Source organism: Dermacentor albipictus, chromosome 2 (assembly GCF_038994185.2).
Source record: "Dermacentor albipictus isolate Rhodes 1998 colony chromosome 2, USDA_Dalb.pri_finalv2, whole genome shotgun sequence".
Taxonomy (NCBI): Eukaryota; Metazoa; Arthropoda; class Arachnida; order Ixodida; family Ixodidae; genus Dermacentor; species Dermacentor albipictus.
The window spans coordinates 32,574,380-32,597,506 of NC_091822.1; the positions used below are offsets into that span (position 1 = coordinate 32,574,380).

Sequence of the window (23,127 nt, forward strand, 5' to 3'; positions counted from 1 at the left end):
AGGAAAAAAACGATAATGCTTCACCCTGCAATAGATGGCGAACATTTCCCTCCCGAAGGAGCTGTAGGGAGCTTCTGTAGGTTTGAGGCGCGAAGGAGCACAGCGGTCTCCAGTCCGTGCCATCGTGCTGCTGCAGTGCTGCACCCACCCACGCGTCTGCCATAATGAGAATTCATGCGTCGGGCAACAGATGAATCAGCAAAATTGCAGTGGCCAACCGTGTTTTGGCTTCCTGGAAGCAGCGTTTGTGCTCCAAGGAAAGTATGTGTTTTTTGGAGTCTTGACGCAGCAGGTCGGTAAGTGGCTGAATAACTTGCGCACCGGATGGTGTGAAGCGCCCGGGGAAGATTATGAGCCCCAGAATCTCGCGCAATCTTCCAGGAGGTGGTTGGAGAGGGTAACGTTTACCCATACCTGTGATTCCAGTGACTTCACGTCTTGGGGTGAATTGCGACGGCTGAGAAAATTCTGGGCTTCAACACCGAAAATACATTCCTGGGACTTTAGCGCCGGGCCGTGTTGATCCACTAGCTCAAATAAAAGGCGAAAGTGCTCTGTGTCCTCTTCATATGTGCGACTTGCAACAAGAATGTCAAGGTGGACGAATATGAACGCGAGTCCACGCGTAACCTCGTCCATGGGCCTTTGAAAAGCTTGCGCCACATTCTTCAAACCCCAAGGCATGCGGACAAACTCAATTAGGCCACATGAAGTAGTGATTGCTATCTTCGGAATGTCGCTGGGTTCGACAGGAATTTGGTGGTACGCGCGTGCCAAATCGATCTTGCAGTATATCTTGGTTCCTACGAGACCAGCGCCAAAGTAATGTATGTGGAGAACGAAATATTGGTCCGGAGTAGTGACGGCATTCCAAGCTCGGTAATCGCCACAAGGCCGTGAGTCGCCACTGTCCTGCTTTGGAACCAAATGGAGAGGTATATACTAATTGCTGCAGGAAAGGACTAATAACGTCGAGCTGAAGCATGTGTTCGAACTCACGACGGTTGACTTCCAACCTCGATCCAGTGAGCCTCCGGGGACGCGCGGTGACAGAGTGACTGATGGTGGTGATATTGACACGTGAACTTGTTTATCTTTTACGGGTGAGTGGTTTTCACTGCCTAACAATTGTTATCGCTCAGTGCGGGACGTGCGCGCATGTATACGAAGTTTCTCAAATGTTATCGATGGTTGTGTTGTCCCCGAAGCTTGTGTAATCTGATTGTATGCGTGACGCGAATTGTGTAGAACTTTCTGACTGAAGTTTGTTAGCGTCACTTCCGCTTTTCCTCCGTGCAGTCGAGCGATCTCTTTTCAGGAGCGAATTACCCGATGGAGGAGTAGACATCGATCACCTTTGATGACGCCTGCTATGTCTGTGGTTGTTTTGGTGCCGACGGAAATAATCATGCTGAAGCGAAGCGGGATGCTCACTTGATCTTCGAGTGCACTCAAGGAGTCGTGAACACGGGAGCTCTCTGTCAGTATCGCTTGACCATTGGACCTTGTTGTCGACTTGGACCTCAGATCGATAATTGTGCCGTGCTGGCTCAGGAAGTCCATGCCGAGAATTACGTCTCGCGAGCACTATTGGAGGACGACAAACGGCCCAGGGTAGGTCCTGTCACGAACCGCAACTTTTGCGGTGCAGATTCCAGTCGTCGTTATGAGGTATCCTCTACCTGCCTGAATTGGAGGGCTGCCTCATGCAATCTTGAATTTTTTCAAATTCGCAGCTTCAGCATCCCACATGGTGCTTGAACAACCAAGGGAGCCACGTACCTTACGTGAAGCTTCGTCGGACGATCCAGAAACCTGGCTCGGGACTTTCGAAACGATCTCAGCCTTCAACAACTGTATCTCTGAGGATAAGCTGCGCCATTTGTACTTCTCCTTGGAAGATGCCGCGAGGACATGGCTCTAGAACCGGGAATCCACCCTTACAACGTGGGACTTGTTCCGCAGTAACTTCCTGAGGACTTTCATGAGCGTTGTCCGGAAAGAAAGGGCCGAGGTTATACATGAAGCGCGAGTGCAGCTTCCAAACGAGAACGTTGCCATCCTTGCAGAATAAATTAGCCTTCTATTCCACCATGCCGATCCGGAAATGTCCTAGGACATGAAAGTTCGCCTACTTATGCGTGGTGTGTATGAAGAACTTTTTGCCAGAATGATACGTAACCCACTGAAGACCATCTAAGAGTTTCTTCGGGAGGACACTAGCATTGAGAAAACTCTGTAAATGTGGAACCGGCAATTCAACCATGGCACGATCCCAGCAAGCTACGCCGAAATTCATGCATTGGGCACCAACGACGTATACGCGATACCAGAAGAGAGGAGCTTCCGAGGATGTGCCCAAGTTCGCAGCCTCGGTTGCCTTGATCGCAGACGCCATGAGAGAAAAAATCTGGCGGTTACAGAAACTTCCCGTATGGCAGCCAGAATCGCCATAGGCCGAGTCTGAAGCGATGACCTATGCAGCCGCCGACCGCCGTCAAAGTAACCCTCCGTGCTCGCGCCAGTCCGCTGTGACGATGCCGTCCGCCGCGGCCGCTTTCAGCAGCCAGCTTACCCACCCGTCGTCCAGCGAAACTCCCCAAAGAAGATAGACATCTTGCGGGCTCCTGACCACCGCCTGGTCTGCTACTACCGCAGAGAAACGGGTCACGTCTACCGCCGATGTGACAGTATGATGCCTCACCTTGTGCTTCACTGGCAGCGCATCGTTTCGGTGCTTCGTGAGTAGCCCGTACTCAGCAAGTACCTTGTACATTGAGACCGGCCGAAACGTACGGACGCTAGATGAGGTGAGTCAGGTACACCGAGGGATGCGACGTTAATCTTTAGGCGCCTATCGCGAACACTAACATCTAAGTTGAAACGGCTGACAAAGTCCGCTTCCAGAATGGCAGAGCTGACGACGGCGATCACAAACACCTATCTGTGCAAGCGCCATTGTCCCATGACTAGCGTTATTGACCGGAGCCCATGCGAAGTGGTGACAGTATTGTTCACAGCGGGGAGCGTGGGTGTGGACATGCCACGCTGGCGATCCGCGGCCGTTCCCTGGACGATACACAGCTCGGCTCCAGGTGTCGACGAGGAGGCGGGTGCCGGTGATGCGGTCGAATACGAAGAATACGGCGTTTGCGCGAGGGCTGATGTCGCATGCAACCGTTATTGAGTGGTCAGTGCGTTTCCCGTCCAGGAACAGAGCTGGATGCGACGACTTGCTTGTTCGCGAAAGCGATGGTTGTACAAGCACAACTCTCTAGGTGCGCTGCGACACTGTGAAGGCGAATTGTTGCGCAGAAGTTCGTTACCAATGTTGCCACTCGTCGTCAGGTTATTCAGTGCAATGGCAAGACAATCGACTGTTTCCTCCAGACGCCACAGTCGGTCTCCTGGCTCTGAGGCTTTCGCAGTGGCGATAGGTAGCTGTGCCGCAGACGAGCTATTGTATATGCGGTGAGCGAGTGTATCTAGCCGATCGAGACTAGTTTCGCGGGAACCTGCCAGCAACATGCGTGCAACCTGTGGGAGGTGCTGCAGGAACAGCTCACGAAAAATTGGAAGCTGGCTCTCGTACGCCACCCAGCAACTGACGGAAGTGGTGCATGAGTTGTGACGGTCGTTTGTCGACGAGTTCCTCGGAGAGCGGCTGCTGGAGCGTAGTCTGCTGCGATGGCTTGAGGCGCTGCAGGGCCGTGCATTTCAGGCCCTCCTATGCTATGACAGAAGGCGTCCCAGCTAGCAAGTCACCTGGGGGTTACCCAGATGTCGTCTGGGTACCAGCTAGCAAATCGTCTGGGCAAGTCGAGGGTTTGGATTTTGTGGCGAATGGACGTGCTTTTCGGGGCTCCATGGCGACGACGAAATCATAAGTTTTTGTGCATGCTTTGAGCTTGCTTCTGTTTTTATTTTGTGTTTTTTTGCATTTAAATAGTAATTGAGGGTTTTTCCGTTTCTTTACTTTTTTTTATTTGTCTCTCGTATTTCGGGTGCGCGGGTGTGCTTCGTGTACGTTTGTTTTGCAGGATGATTAGAGCGTCCTTTCGTGCCACGTGTTCCAACATGTGCAGCCCAGTGGGACGTTGAGTGTTTCTAGTCTTTAAGTAGTAGCTTCGAAGTGGCAAGAGAAATAGCTGTTAGTGGCTTTACTGTGCGTGTTTGGTAGAAAAGTGAGAGCGTGACCGTGTGGTTGAGCGCGTCATACCTTTGGTCTACGCGGCATTGATTGTTTTTGAAACAGTGGTGAGAGTTGCTTTGCGGCATTTCGAGGATTTGGATCCTGTGCGTATCGGTTTTTTTCTAGAAGGCACGTGCTCTGCATTGATATAGTATTATAGTGTTTGCGAAAAGCCGTGCAATACATGGCGAGAAAGCCGGTAAAGCAGGCAGTACGGGGGGCGACCCTCAAAGCAGATGAGGAGACGGGTGAGAATGGAGAGGCCGTCGAATCAACCGGCACACAATGTGATGTCGTTACTAGGATGCAGAAAATGGAGAGTTTCCAGGAAGAGCTTCTCAAACAGGTGCAAGGGCTCCAAAATGAGCTAAACACGGAGCGTGAGGCATGGAAGGTAGTTGAAAAGAGACTGCAAGCAGCGGAGGAAAAGCTGAACAGGGTCGCCATTGTGACCAAGAATGTGCGTGACAATGGAACGCAGACCCCCGACGGGACAGGCGCGCGAGGGTCAGAGAAATACGTGGAACGCAGGCAGGGTGATGATGGGTTAGCTGGAAAGAGCAGCACCTACCTTGAGGCCGCAACGCGGAAAAAGCAGGAGCCGAGGGGACAATGCCCCTTGTCGAGTCCGAATCACGCGGAAAATGACAAAGGGAAGCAGGGAGAGGTAGGAGAGAGGGAAAGGGTGATCATAGCAGGCGATTCAAACCTGGCTGGGTGCTCAAAAGCAATTGTGGAGAGGGTGAAAGGCGACAAAAGAGTGGCGGTGGGGACATTTACAGGGCGCACACTGGGTAATGTCATGGAGCGAGCAAAAGAAAAGCTCGCGGAAAATGCCCACGTGCGCAACCTCATCATAGCAGCAGGTCGGCTAAATGACGTCCTAAACAGGAAAGGGCCAGGACTAGCCCAGCGCTTGGCGAAGGGTGTGGACGACTTGCGTGAGCTATCCCCTCAGGTGCAGATCGTGGTGTGCACGGTGCCGGAGGTGCCTGTGCGTGACAGTCACGTACAGAGAGCCGTAGTGGCTGCTAATGAGGCAATATGGAAAATGAGTCGAGATAAGGGCTTCGAGGTTGTCGAAGTAAACAGGGAAGTGAGAAGCTGCGGTGGTTTTAAACGAAACGGGATCCACTTCAATTACATGTTAGCACGAGAAGTGGGCTGGCGACTTTGTGGCCGCGCTGTTGCTTTTTTAGGAGGCCCGCGGGCGGTCAGGAGGTCAGAGTAGATAGTAATGAAGAAGGTCCCCTAGGGGAACATCAGAAGAGCATCGCCGTCGATAACAGAAAAAGGAGGAAAACAAGAAAAAGAGCTCGCCATGCAATAGGTTACATAAACATGCAGGGCGGCAGAAGCAAAGAAAAGTGGGCAGAGATTGAGGAGCAGTTACACAGAGAACGAATAGGGGTGTATGCGGTTACAGAAACGCACCTTAGAGACTCAGAAGAGCCACCAGTTATTGACAATTATGTTTGGGAAGGGTGCAACAGAACTAAGTCGGAAAAAAAGGGAGGGGGAGTCGAAACGCTCATCCATCAGGGAGCCAAATGGAAAAGAGTAAGTTCACAATGTCAAGAGCATCTTTGGTTATCAGGTACAATGAGTGGGAAAGAAACTTGGCTGGGCGTTACGTATTTGTGGACCGGAAAAAATTGCACAGAGAAGAATAAAGAGTTAGTGGAATGCATAAGCGCTGATATTAAGGGTTTAGGGAGTGGTGCTGAAATTGTCCTATTAGGTCACATGAATGCCCACATATAGGATTTAGATGGCTATACCGACAATAACGGGAAGTCGATGCTGCACTTTTGTGAGCAAAATAACCTCGTGATCGTGAATACAGGCCTAAGTGTGAAGGACAGATCACGTGGGAAGTAGGAAACCGGCAATCGACCATTGATTACTGTCTGATGACAGAAGGAATTCATGATAAGTTGAGAGAAATGGTCATCGATGAGGAAGGGTTTAACAGCATAGGGAGTGACCATAAACGCATCATATTGAAAATGGGATATGTAGTTGGGAAAGAGAGCAAGGAGAGCAAAATGGCCAGTCCAAATGTGAACGCTGAACAAATAGCAAATACAGTCACTAGAGTTGAGGAAGAACTTGGCAAATGGCCAAGTAAAGAGTGGGAATATGGTGAGCTTATAAGTGTAATAAAGACAGAAATACGGAAAGAGAACCAACATGTTCGTTGGAAAGGAAAAAAGAAACCGAAAAGATGGTGGAACAAGGAGATACGAGAAGCGATCGACGACAAAAGCATCTCGAGAGCACAGGCAGGTAAAGAAGGCGCAGATGCCACAGGATGAACTAACTAGTAAATGGAAAATATACCGGGAGAAAAAGTCTATGGTTCAAATACTGGTGCAAGCAAAATTAAAAGGTGAAACTGAACGTTGGTTCTCAGAAATACGTGAGAAACAGAAGGCCGCACCTAGAATATTTTGGAACCACATAAAATTATTAGGCAGGAAGTCAGCAACAATACAACAACATATCCTAGACGAAGATGAAAGCAGACTCGAAGGAGAATCGGCAATAAATTACATCCGAAAAGCAACAGCCGAATCTTTCCAAGGCAATGACGAGGTTATACTTGTTGAAAAAAAGAGCATGAAAGAGACCCAAGGGGAAAAGCAGCTGGTGCTAACAAATTTAAACTGGAAGAAAGCGGAAGAGAAAATTCCTAAGCGTACAGCCACAGGGCTAGACGAGGTTCCCATTAGGCTGATAAATGAACTAGGACCAAAAAGTAAGGAAGCTCTGGTGAAAGCAGTGGAAAGAGCGTTAAAAGATATACGAATACCAGACAGTTGGCGACAAAGTAGAATGAATTTGATTTATAAAGGAAAGGGGGAGAAAGAAAGAATTCACTCGTATAGACCGTTGACCATTACATCGGTAATATACAGGCTAGCAATGCAGGCAATCAAATTAAAGCTTCAAGCATGGACAGAGAATAATGGCATTTTGGGAGAGCTTCAGAATGGCTTCAGAATAGGTAGGCGTTTGGACGACAACTTGTTTGTTCTTACTCAGTGTATTGAAGTATCAAAAGGAGAAAGCAGACCGTTGTATGTGGCCTTTTTAGACATTACAGGAGCCTACGACAACGTGGACCGCAACATTTTGTGGGATATCCTGGAAGGGGAAGGCTTAGGTAACGATTGTATACAGCTTTTGAGAGAGATTTACCTAGAAAATACCGTTCGCGTTGAATGGGAAGGGATCAGAAGCGAGGAGAAAGTTCATATCAACAAGGGACTGAGGCAGGGGTGCCCTTTATCCCCGCTGTTGTTTATGATGTACATGGTGAGGATGGAGAGGGCGCTAGAAGGAAGTAATATCGGCTTTAATCTCTCATACAAATAGGCGGGTACAGTAATAGAGCGGCAACTCCCAGGTTTATTTTATGCGGACGACATTGTGCTGCTAGCTAACAAGCAAACTGATTTGCAACGTCTGGCTAATATCTGTGGACAGGACGGCAACGATTTAGGTTTGAAATTTAGTGTTAGAAAATCAGGTGTTATGGTATTCAATGAAAACAGTGAACAGACAGTGGAGATATAGGGCCAAGAAATACCTCGGGTAACAGAATATAAATACCTTGGTATATGGATAAACGAAGGTAATGGATATATGGAAACACAGGAAAAACCCATAACAGTAAGGGGGAAGAGAAATGCAGCCATAATGAAGCATGGAGCGCTATGGGGATACAATAGGTACGAGGTCCTCCGAGGTATGTGGAAAGGTGTAATGGTTCCAGGACTTACTTTTGGAAATGCGGTTGTTTGCTGTAAATCAGGGGTACAATCGGGACTCGACGGGAACCAAAGGTCAGTGGGTCGCCTCACATTGGGCGCTCACGGGAAGACTACAAATGAAGCTGTGCAGGGTGATATGGGCTGGACTAATTTTGAAGTGAGGGAAGCTCGCAGTAAAATTGAGTATGAAGAACGGTTGAGGAATATGGAAGAAAGTAAATGGGCTGGGAGAGTGTTCAGGTATCTGTACAGGAAAAACATTAATTCACGGTGGAGGAAAAGATCTAGGAAGCTTTCCAGCAAGTATGCGGCCTGTAGGGTGGACAACACAACAACAAAGGTCAAGCGGAAACTCAGAGAAGCTGAATTAATCTCATGGGTGGCAGCAATGGAAAAGAAACCTGCCATGAGTAACTACTTAAGAGGCAAAAAACGAAATCAGGAAAGAAACCATTTATGATAACTCAAAGGGAAGCTCATTACTTTTCGAAGCGAGATCAGGATGCCTTAGAACACGCACCTATAAAGCGAGATATAAGAAGGAAGAAGAAGCACGTGCTTGCTGTGGTAAAGCTAGGGAAACTACGGAGCATGTTTTATTAGAATGTGAAGACGTCTACCCAGCGGTCGATTTAGGCACCACTGGCCTTCTTGAAGCCCTTGGGTTCAGAAGGAGCAGTGGTAAAGCAAACATGTCCGCAATAGACATTAGTGAGAGGCGACTGGAGCATTGGTGGAAGAAAAGTAGCGAAACGACAAAAGACGGAGACGTACAAAAGCACAGTTCACAATAGGGGATCGGAAAATTCGGGCATGGTAGTTCATTGTGTTTCTTTTTTGTCTTTTTTCATTGTTTAACCTAAGTAGAATATTAGGCAGTATAGTAGCAAGAGCTTGGTGGCGCAACCCACCGCCCCGTTCCAAAAGGGACGCTCATAACATCCATCCATCGTCTATGGCATCGGCGATGTCGGAGGGTAGCGCGGCGATGACGTGCAGGTACCTAGCTGTCTGTAAAGGGATTTCCCGTAGTACAATATGAGCCTGTACTTGCGCAAACCAAACTCAAAAATTCTTGTGCCAGAAACTGGGAAGCTGAAGCTCTGCGGCGACCACAAATGACGTAATCGTGGTGTCATCTCTGTAAGCAGAAATAGGTGCAGCGTAGTCCATGGCCAATGTTCGAAAAAAAAAAACGTCAATGTCCTGTGTGTCCACTTGCTGGGAGCTCAGTTTAGTGGAGGCAAGTAATATACGTTTCTATAGTTCGAGAACGGACAGTCGACAGACTTTATTTATAATAAAAGCAGATTTGCCGAGTGGCAGTGGTGGTGCACCTGTCCGAGACCCAGCTTGGTTCCCACGGACCCTCACGGCGGGGATAACGAAGTGAGGCATGGTCGCTACAATGTCATAAAGCAGTGTGTACACGCCGGCTATCTAGGAGGCGCTAGTCTAGACCAGTGAGTAAGATGCTGGGCCTCTGAGCGTGGAGATCTAGACTCGAAAGTCACTACCCCCAAAGTTTTTTTACTTTCGAATATGTTCTCTTCTTTCTACATTAGTTTGTTTAAGGTATAGCCGAGGCGAACTCCTTTGGACCTTTCCATAATTTCGCCACTATTGTAACGAAATGAGTGAATAAGAGCCTAGCCACTTCGCTCGTACCTCGTATACATCTGGGCAGCGCGGGAGTGGGAAAAGGCGAAGTAAGAAGACAACAAGGAAACGCTCCTACTAGACACGGCAACAGTTGTTAACCAAGTGAATAAATTGAAATGCAAGGTACCCTATGGTACGCTTTTACTATTTTTGCAAAATAAGCGCAACGCAAAATTTCCAAACCTAGGGTGAAGCCGTAGAGGCCTATAAGGGTGCACACGTAAAGTCGCATTCAAGCATCGCAGTTTCTAGAAGACCCTACGGAAGCAGCCGCCGATGAAATCAATACTTGTGTGCGGTACATTTTTGGTAATGACATTGTTCGATATCGTGGGTTCCATCCAGAACGCGGCAGTCACATTTTGACTTGGTCGAAATGAAAAAAGCGTTCGCATACTGAGATTTAGGTGCACGTTAAACTATCCCAGGTAATGCAAATGAAAGCCAGCCGTACCATTGCCACGTGCCTTAAGATGAGATTGCCGGCTTGGCAGTAAAACTCGATAATTAAATCATTATTTGTCACTTCTGCCATGATGCGTCGTGCCACGTGAGGCACTGACAGTGCTAACTTTTATTGTTTGCTTGATGGGCTGCTAACAACAGCGCCTCAAGCAAACACATCTCGCTGTGTTTTCAGTTTACTACATAGGCCAAAGCAAGAGGTGCACGCAAGGAAGGCTTAACATCAACTCACCACTCTAAAATGGATCCTAAGTGCTGAATAACTTAAACATTGGCCATAGATATCACTGCCGATTTTAGTCAATCAATGCGAGGGCGACAGACAGCTTCACTTACATCAAATGTCTTAGTACGCTCGATCCGCCCAACCCTCTTCAATTGCTTGAAGTTAGTGACACAGTATTAGCAGACCATTATTGAACCTTGTGCAGAGCACACTTCAATTTAAGTGTTTTTCGAAATAGCAGTAATGTCTTGTCTTTATAGAATACTATCACATGAAAACATAAGCGCATATGAGGATCTCAAAATCTTTACCTCGCTTTCCTGCAAAAAAGCAACAAATATTACCTTATGAAAGGAAGCTTTAGCCCAAAGCGAGAACTACAGAAATAAATATTAAACGCAGAAATAGTCTCATTAGACGACTGAAATTATTGGGGTTAAATTTGTTGCACTTAACAAAAAACATGTGACTTCCTTAACTGCAGAGAACAATCTTTTTCTTGTTATTGTTAACGGGCTGTCATTTTTTCTACAGAAATATTTCTAAATTTCTTCGAGCATCTAATGCGGACACGTTTAACAGATCAGTTCAAAGCGGACATAGACGAGACTTTTGTGAAATTCCGACTCAGTATTGGTATAACAGATAGTTTTCTTTAGTACCGTCAGTTTTGTCGGCTTTAGATGTCTTAATAAGCGCTAATTTCGGAATTGTGATTCTGGTATTTCATGGCTAAGGTGTACAGTTTAAACATGAAACTTCACCATTCTGCAAAATTTCGAGATTTTCTTTTAATCAGTGTCTTAACTGTCTATTGTCTTAAGTGTCTATTGCCTACAATAAGTAGGTATTAAGTTTCTTTTTTACAAAATCAAGGCATATGACATTCCGGGCAGCTTATGGCGACCGAAACGAGTTCATTCTATTGATGTATTTAGCTTAATTCCTTAGGTAAACGTTACCATTATTAAAGCTACAGTTTTGAGTGCACTGAGCCTTCTCATGCCGCCTCAATGCGTATAATGTCGGCGTGCTCGCGAGAGCTCAGTAAAACGTAGCTTTTTCAAGCAAATCGTTAGCTTTGGGTGCATAAAATAACTAGGACCTTTGCGCAGGTTGGTCATCATCGTCATCAGCCAATTTTTTATGTTCACTACAGGAGGGAGGCCACACCCAACGATCTCCAATTACCCCTCCCCTGCACCAACTCATTCCAACTATGCACCTGCGCAAATTTCGTAATTTCATCACCTCACCTAGTTTTCTGCATGTCCTCGATTGCACTTTCCTTGTCTTGGTACCGAGGAAGAAGAAGTCGAGTAGGACAGTCTTGCGAACATCAGCTCCCACTTTCTAAAATGTTTTCGGCCAGATTTTTGAAAGTTACCGAGTGGATTTTGTTACCAATGGAAGCCTAAACACGAGAGGACAACGCTGGTTCCAAGTTTTGGTCGGTGGCTGGACTTTTCGCCTTATTACCGGTGTTTTGCGCCCGAACGGGCGTTCACTTCTTGCTCTCCTCATCGAGAAGCCTATCGGCGCCGGCGTGGTCGGGTCTCCACGCCGACGCCACTGCATTACCCCAGTGATCCAAGAATTATGCAGCATGGAAATCGTCGTGGATGGGGAAAGCATCACCGACGAAGAACTGAACGACGCCAGTTGCATCGCTCTCGACACGTAGCGGCGATATGCCCCACGCAAGACTGACACCGAGACGCAGCCAGCCGCCGAAGGTAACAAAGGGACGCCGAGTGAAACGCCAAGCAGCGCACCGAGATATCGCGCTCGCCCGCCATCCTTACCGAAGAGAAAGCCCCTACCGAAGCTTCCGGCCGAAGATTACAAGAGCATCATTTGCCCACAATGCGCGATCAACTTGCTATCTTACGGCCCAGCCAAGATTCTGCGTACAGTGTGTTCTGCCGCCCACGCTAACCTGGATGAAGCGGTGCAAGAAAATCAAGTCAGAGTACACCCTACCAGCAACACTGCGCTGATCAGCACCCCATCCAGGGTAAGAGCTGAAGCTTATTATAACATCAAATGCCTTGATATTGAGCAAGAGGAATGTGCCGTTTTTGCATACGCACCAGCCCCAGAAAATTCAGTGAAAGGCGTTATCTATTGCGCTTACTCGGATGAGACTGACGCCGACATATTCAAGGAAATATGCACGAGAAATCCACGATTGGAAATCGTTGGAACAAGAAGGATAAGATGCTCTCGCCATATTGTGCTGACATTTGCCGGACAAACATTATCCAAGCACGTCCACTTTTGGGCCTCAATCTTTGATGTGCCTCCATTCCGCGAACGGATTGAAGCCTGCTTTAACTGTCGCCGGATTGGCCATCGCTCCGATGTCTGTCCAGACCCAAGACGACAACGATGTCACCATTGCGGCAGCGAAGAACATGAAACGCCGCCACGGGGAACTGTGGCAGTGTGCAAAGCGCGTTGCATCATCTGCCGCGGCGGTCACCCTACCAACGCTCCCAGCTGCCGCTATCGCTTCTATCCACCTGCGCAGTGCAGACAACCAGCCGGGGAAGGAAAATAGGAAGCGCTACAACGTCGACGACAGCAGGGCCACCGGCGAGTGGTGCACAAAACGCATCTGGCACCGACACAGAGAGCGGAACGAGCTACCGAGACGCCGTGTAGCACGGCTGCCCTTCCGTGCGCTCCGACCAGCGCGAAGCATCACATAGTAGAAGTGGCAGCAGGCAGCGCAGCCGGAGCAACAGCCAGTCTCGCAGCCACTCCAACTCCAAACAACGTAGTGACCAGTCGGTATCCCGGAAAGTCGCCTGGTCAGCCAATCCTGAGCCCAACCCCACGCCCGCACGACCTCAACAGGATGCAAACCAGGTGAGGGAGCTCGCTGAAGAGATTAGAGCATTGAGACAACAGCTAGAGGCAGCCAATGCCAAAATCAGGGCCCTAGAAAGTAGGCAGCGAATTGGAGGCGCCTCTATGACGCCGGCTGCACGTGAAATAGTGGCCCGTGTTCGCAAAGCTGAACTTGAATCGATGGAGGCAGAACCATCAAACAAACGCAAAGTGTCAGTGCAGGACACACCCAAGGAATCCGAAGCCTCGAACCCTACGGCCAGAGTAGACAAGTTAGAAGGACCAATTGCTCAGCTAGCTGAGACAGTCTCCAATCACGTAAAGCCTACCGCAGAATTTCAGCAGATGGTAGCCCACGAGCTTACCAGGATAGGCGCTGTGTATAGAGCCGAATGTACACAGGGTCTTACACAAAGCCCGGAACACGAACAACTTGCCACCACAGCCACCAAAGGGCTCAACAAAGTGCTTCAAAATGACATCTGTATTGCCGGTAAGGGCAGAACCGTACACCAAAAAAGATGGCTGAAACTATTAATATTATACAATGGAATTGCAGATCCTTTAAAAAAAAGCGTGCAGCACTGCAGTTCCAACTCGCTAGCTTTGATCCCAAGGTAGATCGTGTAGCCTTACAGGAAACAGGCACGCAAGTAAAAATTACTGGGTGTACCACGTTTAATGAATTAACTGAAGCCGACAACAAACCTTCTACGGCAGTTGCGATACAACGCAACCTTACGGCAATGCAAATTGATCTGGAGGAAGACAAAATTCCTTACACGTTTGAAGAGCTACTGCCTAGGAAAAAGGAACACAGATGTGTATTCATCCTTAACTTGTACAGCTCCTCGAAAGATAAAAGCAACAGAGTTATTGCCCTCCTGAAAAAAGCATGTAAAGCCGCAAAGAAGGAACAACTGGTTGTTGTAGGAGATTTTAACGCTCCGCACACAGTCTGGGGATGCCAAACCTGCACTAGGAAAGGCAATGCGCTATATTCAGTGACAAGTGACTTAGAACTTACACTCATTACTGACCCAGATAGGCCCACGCTTATCGGCAACAGTGTAAGCAGGAATACCACACCCGACTTATGCTTCGTCAAAAATGCCAATGGGGCTCTTTGGGATAACACCGAAACTAGTCTTCGGAGCGATCACTATCTCGTTGTTATCACTATCCCTTCCAAAGGGCATAAAATGAAAATGAAGCTGATTCTGCATACCAAATGGGATGTATTCCGATACGTAAGAAACCGCAAACAGCTCACCGATATAGCAGACCTCAGTGCGTGGACGAATGAACACATCCAGGATGCGGACAATGCCACAACAATGACGCCGATAGAAGAGGAAGGCCCCGTGCCAGACTCAAAACTCCTAAGTCTATGGGAAAAGCATCAAGACCTTCAATAGAGATGGCTAAAAAAGAAGATCAACCACACGCTGCACCACGAACTCGCCGCCCTAGAGAAAGAGATTCAGGACTACTCTAGCGAGCTCAGCACTATGCAATGGAACCAATTATGCGACAACATGAATGGCCAGTTGAGCAAAAAGAACCCCTGGACCCTGCTTAAACATATGCTAGATCCACAACACTCTAGAAGTGCTGCTCATAAAAGGATTCAGAAAATCGTACACAGTTTCCCGGGAACAGACTCTTAATTCGTAAACCTCTTGATCGGGCAATATCTTAATACAGAACGGGAGCCCGGTGCATATATAGAGTACAGAGGCGACGAAAACACAACATTAGACGAAGACATCACCGAGGCCGAAGTACGCGCCGCTCTCAGCTGCCTACGCATGACATCATCAGCCGGTAGAGATAAGATGCTCAGGAATCTAGATGACTCTACCACAACAATGATCACCAAGTTTTTAATCAGCACTGGCAAAACGGTACACTCCCGCAAGAGTGGAAGTCCGCTAGCATGGTCTTCATTCCTAAACCGGACACGTCACTCAGTCTAGAGAACCTCAGACCCATCTCCCTTACTTCTTGTCTTGGTAAGGCTATAGAGCATGTGGTTCTCAATAGGCTGGTTGACTATGCCGAAACCAACAACCTCTTCCCAGAGACAACGATCGGCTTTCGACCCAAACTGTTCACCCTAGACATACTGGGGCAAGTACAAAATTATATCCTTAACCCAGCGCCTATACGCGCAACTCGAACAGTGTTAGCATTAGACATACACAAAGCATTTGACAATGTCTCACATCGAGCCATTCTAGAAAACGTATCCAACATGAACGTAGGTAAGAGAACATATACCTATATTACCACATTCCTCAAGGGACGTACTGCCACCGTAAACATAGGCAATATAGAAAGCAAAACCATAGAGCTCGGCACTAGAGGTACACCACATGGAGCAGTACTTTCTCCTTTCCTTTTTAATACCACCATGAGTGGCTCATCCCGACAGCTCAAAGAGATTCCTCATATCAGGCAAGCCATCTATGCCGATGACGTAACGATCTGGACGCGCACTGGGTCGAATGGAGAAATTTCAGAATCACTGCAGGCAGCGGCTGACGCAGTGCAGAAACACGCTCGCAACAATGGCCTCAGCTGTTCGCCGAAAAAATCAGAATTGCTTATTGTCCGGAACAAAAATCCCGCAAATCTGGCTGCCAATATACCCCCACACATTCAGGTGCAGGTAGCTGGACAACCGGTCCAACCCGTTCCTAAAATCAGAGTGTTAGGATTGTGGATCCAGCAAAACACGCACAACCAAGAAGTCGTAGCACGACTCCAAACTACAGCTGGGCAATTACAGAACCTTCTCAGGAGGGTCTCACACCGACGGCACGGAGTTAAGAAGAAAGATGCCTGCAGGCTAATCCAGGCTTTTTTTCTGAGCCGAGTGGCGTATGTGTGCCCTTACCTGCCTCTCAGGAAGAGGGATTTTGGACGGATTAACGGTCTAATCCGAACGTTATTCAAACAGGCTCTTGGGCTACCGAAATAGACTAATACGGAGGCACTCTTGAGTCTAGGGGTGCATAATAACGTTGACGAAATCATAGAGGCCCACAAATGGGCTCAAACAGTTCGATTATCCGGCACACACGCGGGAAAGCGGATCCTCGACACCTTAGGGTATCGCCCAGCCTTAGACATCCCGCAACGACAGCCAATACCTAACACTATCCGGACCAAGATCATTATCCCCCCGCTTCCGAAAAACATGAGCACTGATAACAGCGGTAGACGCAAAGCTAGGGCGGCGGCACTCTGGCGATGCTACAAAAACCAACCCCCCATATACGTGGATGCTGCTCGCACCAGTGATGGTCGGCACACCATAGCCGTCACTAATGGCGACGGACACACCATCAGCTGTGCGACGGTAAACACTTCTTCCATTGTGGAGGCGGAAGAGGCCGCCATCACCATGGGCACCTCCATTCCGGGCACCAAGATTATTATATCCGACTCGAAAACAGCGATTCGTAACTACACCTCAGGTTTCATTTTCCTTCGAGCATTCAGAATCATCAACAAAGACCTCAATCAATGGAAGTTGGTGTGGGTACCCGCTCATGCGGGCAACCCTGGCAATGAGGCCGCCCACCTAGCCGCCCGAGCAGCTAGTAACCTAGAGGTGGGCTTGCCCGATGGGGTTGACCGACATGAAGGTACCCACACCTATAACGATATGACCGTTTATTACCGTGAATCCAGGCGAAAATATCCATCCCCGCACGAGACACTGACAAGAATACTGGCCACTAACCTCAGGAGAGTACAGACTAGATCTGTACTTAGTCCAAAAAGGCTAGCTGCAATGACCGGTGGTGAATATCCACCAAACTGCAAACATTATAGCTGCCCCCTGGCGGACCAAGATTACATCTTGTGGGGATGCCAATAGAACCCTCCCCCGAGAGAACTCTTTAGGCGAGCTCCTTCACATGACGAGTGGGAGAAAAAGAGGAAAACTTCCAACCCGCAAGACCAGATACGGTTGGCGGAATAGGCTGATAGCGTCGCGGCAGAGCAGACGCCACGCTAGCCCACACCGCTGGGAAAGAAAAATCCACTCACTTGACAATAAAAGCTTTCTCTCTCTCTCTCTTGGTACCCGTTCTGTAACTATAATGGCCCACCGGTTATTATTTCTACCCATTAAAACGCATACCCAGCTACATTTTTTTGTCTCTTATAGTCAATTAAAATATCGGCTATCCCTGTTTCCTCTTTGATCCATACCGCTGTTTTCCCGCCTCTTAGCGTTATGTCACATTTTTCATTTCATCGCTCTTTGTGTGGTCTTTAGGTTGTTCTCGAGCTTCTTTGTGAACCTCCAAGTTTCGGCCCCATATGTTAGCAGCAGTAGAATGCAGTGCTTGTACACCTTTCTTTTCAACGATAGTCGTAATTTCCCAGTCAGGATCTCGCAGTGCCCAAGCATGCACTACAACCCATTTTTTAGCCTTTTGTAAATTTCCTTCTCATGATCCGGGTCCCCAGTGAATAACTGACCTGGATAAACCTACTCCATTACAGACTCTAAAGCCTGACTGGCAATCGGGAACTCTTCTTTCTATGCCAAGCCTGTATTACCTCTCGCGTTGAACTGTAATTAAACAGTTATATAACATTATTGACTAGCTATAGTGGTACAGTGACAATGCACCCACCCGCAAAGTCATGAAAAACACATGCAACAGTGCGAAAAGCTCGTACACAGCCTGTTCTTATGTAGGCGAAACAAAAGCAAATCTAGACTGTTCGGTGACGTTAGCCACTTGCATCCCTTTCTGTGAATAATTGCAACCTTTGTTGCTATAAAAGATCATTAAAATTCCGCAGATTATCAGGATGCAGTTCACGTGCTCACATCTTGAGTCTTGTTGTAGAGGGTCTCCACGTCCCTAAGAAGACGGTTGACGTGAGGAAGCAGGTTGGTGATGCCCGTATACATGTAGAGGTCGCTCAGGATGGCATACCCTGCAGCAGCTCTGCGAAACATCGATGACCTTGTACAACAACGTAGCTTCTTGATGCCTTTATACATGAGCTCGATATACAATGAGCTCGTAGCGCAATTTTGCACAAGTCTGCGGCAAGTATCAATTTCAAAGGGACCAAAATATTCGTAATGCAATAACACACAGGTAGGTCCAAAAGGACACCTGAGCGGCGCATTTTCGCTTGCCGCAAGACCATGACTACTAGAAATTTGTAATACTCTTCCATGGAAACACATTATGAACGTACACGGAGGCATCCTTGACGATGTGAGAAATCATCGGCGAGCCCTATGCATTGATATTCACTACTTTCCTCTAACTCATGCTCCGAACTGTAGAACTGTATGAAAACCATTTGCTCGGTTTGCTGCCGGTAGCCAATTAGAACAGCCAGTATTTACAGACAGCGCATCAACTTGAGGTCGAATAGTCTCTTCCCTCGTGTTCAGGAGTGGCTCAGGCAAAAGCATGTTAGGAACTTAATAAAGCCAGGCGTTGTGGATAGCAGCAAAAGAGATCAATTAGCAACTTCATGGCCTTGCCTTTTAAGTCGTTCATTCTAGACCCTGCTTTAACCTACTTATATGCGACTTGCCGCATTCAAGAAAAAAAGTCAAGTGGTAGGAAATTTGGGACCTTATCAAGAGCCTGGTTTCTGGTAGTGCAGCTAGAAGCAGCCTCCACGTCAATTTTTACGCTTAATATAGGCGTGTATGCATCACGAAATGCTCGAAGTGCGGTGTTTTTGACAACGAAACTGTAAACAACGCTGTCGACTGTCATTGCTACTCGCAGAAAGTGACACATGAATCGGAATACAGGTTTCCCAAATTGGCATGGCCGGCGAGATTGCGCAGCGCTTCGACTGCTCGTGGCACGCCGAAAAATATTGCAGGTAACGCTATGGGGGCAACGTCATATCCGCTAACCACCAGGTGCGCGCGTCCATTATAGCATGGCCTGCGTATTGGCGTCCCCTTGGGGGGCGCAACTCTTAAGCTACTCTTCTCGCGTTGAGCGTTGGTATGCCTCGGTGGCGTTAAGCTTGTTTCACATGATACGATTTTCGTCGCACCGAAAGTGCGATATCAGTCGCCTGCGACGACAATCGCGGTCGCAGAGCCGAACGTCCCCGCCCCCCTCCTCAACCCTTTTCGGCTGCGACCAACCGGTGGGTTGCAGCGTCACGCCGTCGCAGCAATCGCTGTGATTTTCAGTGGAAATGGCACCGCCAGCTATTTCGCGGCTTGTTTTGAGAAATGGCGTCTCGCCCAGCGAGTGCAATTGCGGAAACGTGGATTGGCGAATCAGGTATGTACGCAAAGGAAGAATAAAAACTTGGCCTGACGATTCCATTCTCCCATTTCTATGTGTACCTTGACACACTACGTAGCAAATAAAGTGCATTTTCATCATGCTTGCTTCGTATGCTATAGACACACCTTTGCGAGTTGCCAATACTACGAGTTGTTCGACCTCCATGAGATGACATGGCATTTTGCGGTCGCCACAATTTTATTTCGTTCAGTAGCACAAAAAATAGCGCGTACGGAGCAGTTTATAATAATGGCAATCTCCTCAAGTGTGAATGACAAGGCAACAAAGCACCCCAAGTTTCAACGTTGCGCTGAACGCGCGACAGTTTGATGGGACTCTTTTCCTGTAGGTTTTTCGCACGCGTAAATTTTCCGATGCATCTTGAAAGGTTATCTCACCTCACGTGCTTATAAATTTGACATCCTAATTTTACAGGCTATCGTAATAAATTTTCTGAGACAGCAATAAGTCCGTGGCTTCAATAAACAGCGTCGTCAAGTTGTTTTCGAATATTTCATGCACAATAAGTTCTATCTCTACTCTGATGGATGATTTTTTTCTCGCTCTACAGAAACGAATGAACCTTGAATATGTTGCTGATTTAATACCCTTCCACATCTGTATTAACTCTCGCGTTGAAATGTAATTAAACAGTTATATAACATTATTGACTGGCTATAGTGGTACAGTGACAGTGCACCCACCCGCAAAGTCATGAAAACCTCGCGCAACAGTGCGAAAAGCTGGTAAACAGCCTGTTCTTATGTAGGTGAAACAAAAGCAAATCAAGACTGTGCAGTGAAGTCAGCCACTTGCATCCCTTTCTGTGAATAACTGCAACCTTTGTTGCTATAAAAGAGGCTATAAACAGTTCTTGCACACCCACAGCTAATCAAGCCTGCAGAAATATCCACGCGTAACATGCTTCTAATAACAGTTTCTGATAAGTTTGTGATGACATTTATTAGTGCGTAAACTCATACTAAGATATCTTGTGTCATTACTACCTTTATAAGTAATGAAGTACCATATGCTACATGCAAGGACATTTCACCCTGGCTTTTTAAAAGAAATTTCTGGATTTCAACTATAAAGAATATGCAGTTCATAAATAAACGGTTCAATAAACGGCCACAAACAGCCTTTCTTTTTGTAATGACACCGTTATTGTAATTGTTACCCACATACAGGGGCAAGAAAAGAAAACAGAAATCTGTTGACAACGGAATTGTTCTTCAATTTATTAGCCTGCCACTGCGGTTATGGCATTCTGCCAATAACACAAGGTGAGGGGTTGATTTGCCAGCCATAGCAGTCGCCTCTCGATGGGAGTCAAAGGCAAAAAAAAAGCTCTTGCACTTATATTTAGTTCATCATCTTTTACTGAAACCAAACACCATTTTATAAGGGAGGCATGTATATGCGACATATAACAAGCAATACTAGCACCAACCGAAAGCGAAAGGTACCATTGTAAATCAAGAATCTTTGCGATACTTCGAATGTGGAAAACATTCATTGCGATAATATGTATTCTTCAATACATGAAACAAATAATTATTTAATTTTTATATCATTTCTATTCATAGCGTTTATTTATTTTCCGAAAGGGCCCAAGTACAGCTTTACGCCTTAATATTGGTGCACATTGAGCAAAATGTAGAGCTAAATATATCAAGATAATGACACAGTGTACCTTTTTTGTTTGCAAGACGTGTTATAGTGTAAGAGGTACAAGAGGAATTCTCGTAGAAAATGCTAGGATTACGCAAGTTCTCGCGAGGTGCGCAGAACGTTACCGCTGACAGTAACCGCGGGCAGAAAAATTTGTTGTGAATTACTTTATACAAAAATAAGTAATCACGGTATTTCCACCTTATTTCGAGGGGTCTAATGTTACTTGCCAAGGTTGAGGACTGGGCGTGTTGGTGTAGCATATTAGAGACTTGATTGCACAACATTTGGATGACACACACTCGCTCTGTGGTGTGTGTTTCTCTACTGTGTGTGTCATCCAAATGGTGCGTAACCAAGCCTCTGATGGTCTAATGTTAAACATGCACAGTACACTCTCACAGGCATAAAATAGACGGCGTCCAATAAATCGATCGTACAGGACACGAACGGAACGTCGCTGAACACATTCAACATTTGTAACATTGGTCAAATTATTACGGTTCCCTACAACGAAACTAAACCATAATTTCCACCTGACAAAAAAGAATACAAGAGAATAATACAGTTGACATTCGTAAACTTTTTAGTCATTCTTGATATAAGATCTACCTTCCTGTAGGAAGCATTACCGATTCTTTAATCATGCTCTTCGAAGGTCAGCCAGGAGTCAAATAATATTCCTTAGTCGCGCGTACACCTCGCACTAATAAAGTGAGTATTCGTATAGTAAAGTGTACATTTTGTGATTAAAGTAAACAAGTGTCTTCGTTGGATTATAGCGCAAAAAGATGGAACCACACCACTGCGCAGCAAAATTCGCATCATCCTCTAATACCTCACAATTTTTATCTGATTCGATTTAACGGTAACGTTCAATATCGTATGTGCATAAGTGAAGACGAGAAACACACAAAAATTCTTGGAGGCTATTAACAAAGATATTGATAAATAATGGGCCTAAGACAGACCCTTTCGGAACACCGGAAGTTGATTCATAAGACACGTAGTACTTAGCACCAATGCGAACATAATTTAACCGATTGACAGGTAGTCTTTAATCAACGTACACAGGCTAGTACTAATGCCGTAACTTAAGAGTATATGAATCAAATCGTGAGAAACAAGATAAAATGCTTTTGGCAAGTCGAAGTATACGGTGTCTTTCATCAGTTAGCAACAACCGGTGTTGCAGCATCAAGAAAAGAAACATGGTTTATTTCCACAGACCAACCATTAACAAAACTACCTTGGTATATACTAACATTATGCTTAAAAAACGACAGACAGGTATTTGAAACTCTTTTGCAAAGGACACAAGAGGGACACGGAGCGATAATTTTGATCTCGCTCATGTTGCCACTTCAATGAACTGGCACATCTATTGCATTCTTCCAGCAAGAAGACAAGGCGACGCAAAGCAAGGTCAAAGATGTGCGTAAGGAGATGAACAAACATGTAGTCTTTGATAACAAAAATGGGTATATTGTCGTAAGCAAGAGAATACTTCGGTTTCAACTTACTTACCGTCGGCGCGACATCGTGTTCTGTAAAGCATGAAATCTTGAAATGGTCACTGAAGATATACTGCCAGCCACCAGAGCTAGGGGCATACGCTGTATTAATGAAAACAGAGGGAAAATGTTCAGCGAATGCGTCGGCAATATTGTCGCAGTTTATAAAAATGCTGCGGGATAGATGATTTATGACATTAATTTCAGCCCGCTCAGAAGTGCAAGATCTAATATATGATCAGAATCGTTTTGGATCGCATTTTACGCGCTCTTTGACAACTCTAATATATGCACCACTCTTTCTATGCATTACGCATTTCACCTGGCTTCGCAAGGCATTAAAGTTTTCGTGCCAATCCGATAATTCTGTTTTCTTGAACTTGCTATGGTACCTTAGCTTGTTACGAAGTAGACCAAGTAATTCCTTAGAAAACCACGTAGGATAGCG

General features: G+C 46.7%; 1 protein-coding gene across 1 annotated transcript in view; it reads right to left on the reverse strand.

The window, feature by feature from the left end:
- LOC135916589 (prominin-like protein) overlaps positions 1–23,127 on the reverse strand; it is a 189,800-nt gene that overhangs the window by 124,446 nt on the left and 42,227 nt on the right. The window contains exon 4 of the mRNA XM_065450023.2: positions 18,042–18,162. Within this exon, the coding sequence (XP_065306095.2) occupies positions 18,042–18,162 (121 nt within the window). The remainder of the gene's footprint in view (positions 1–18,041; positions 18,163–23,127) is intronic.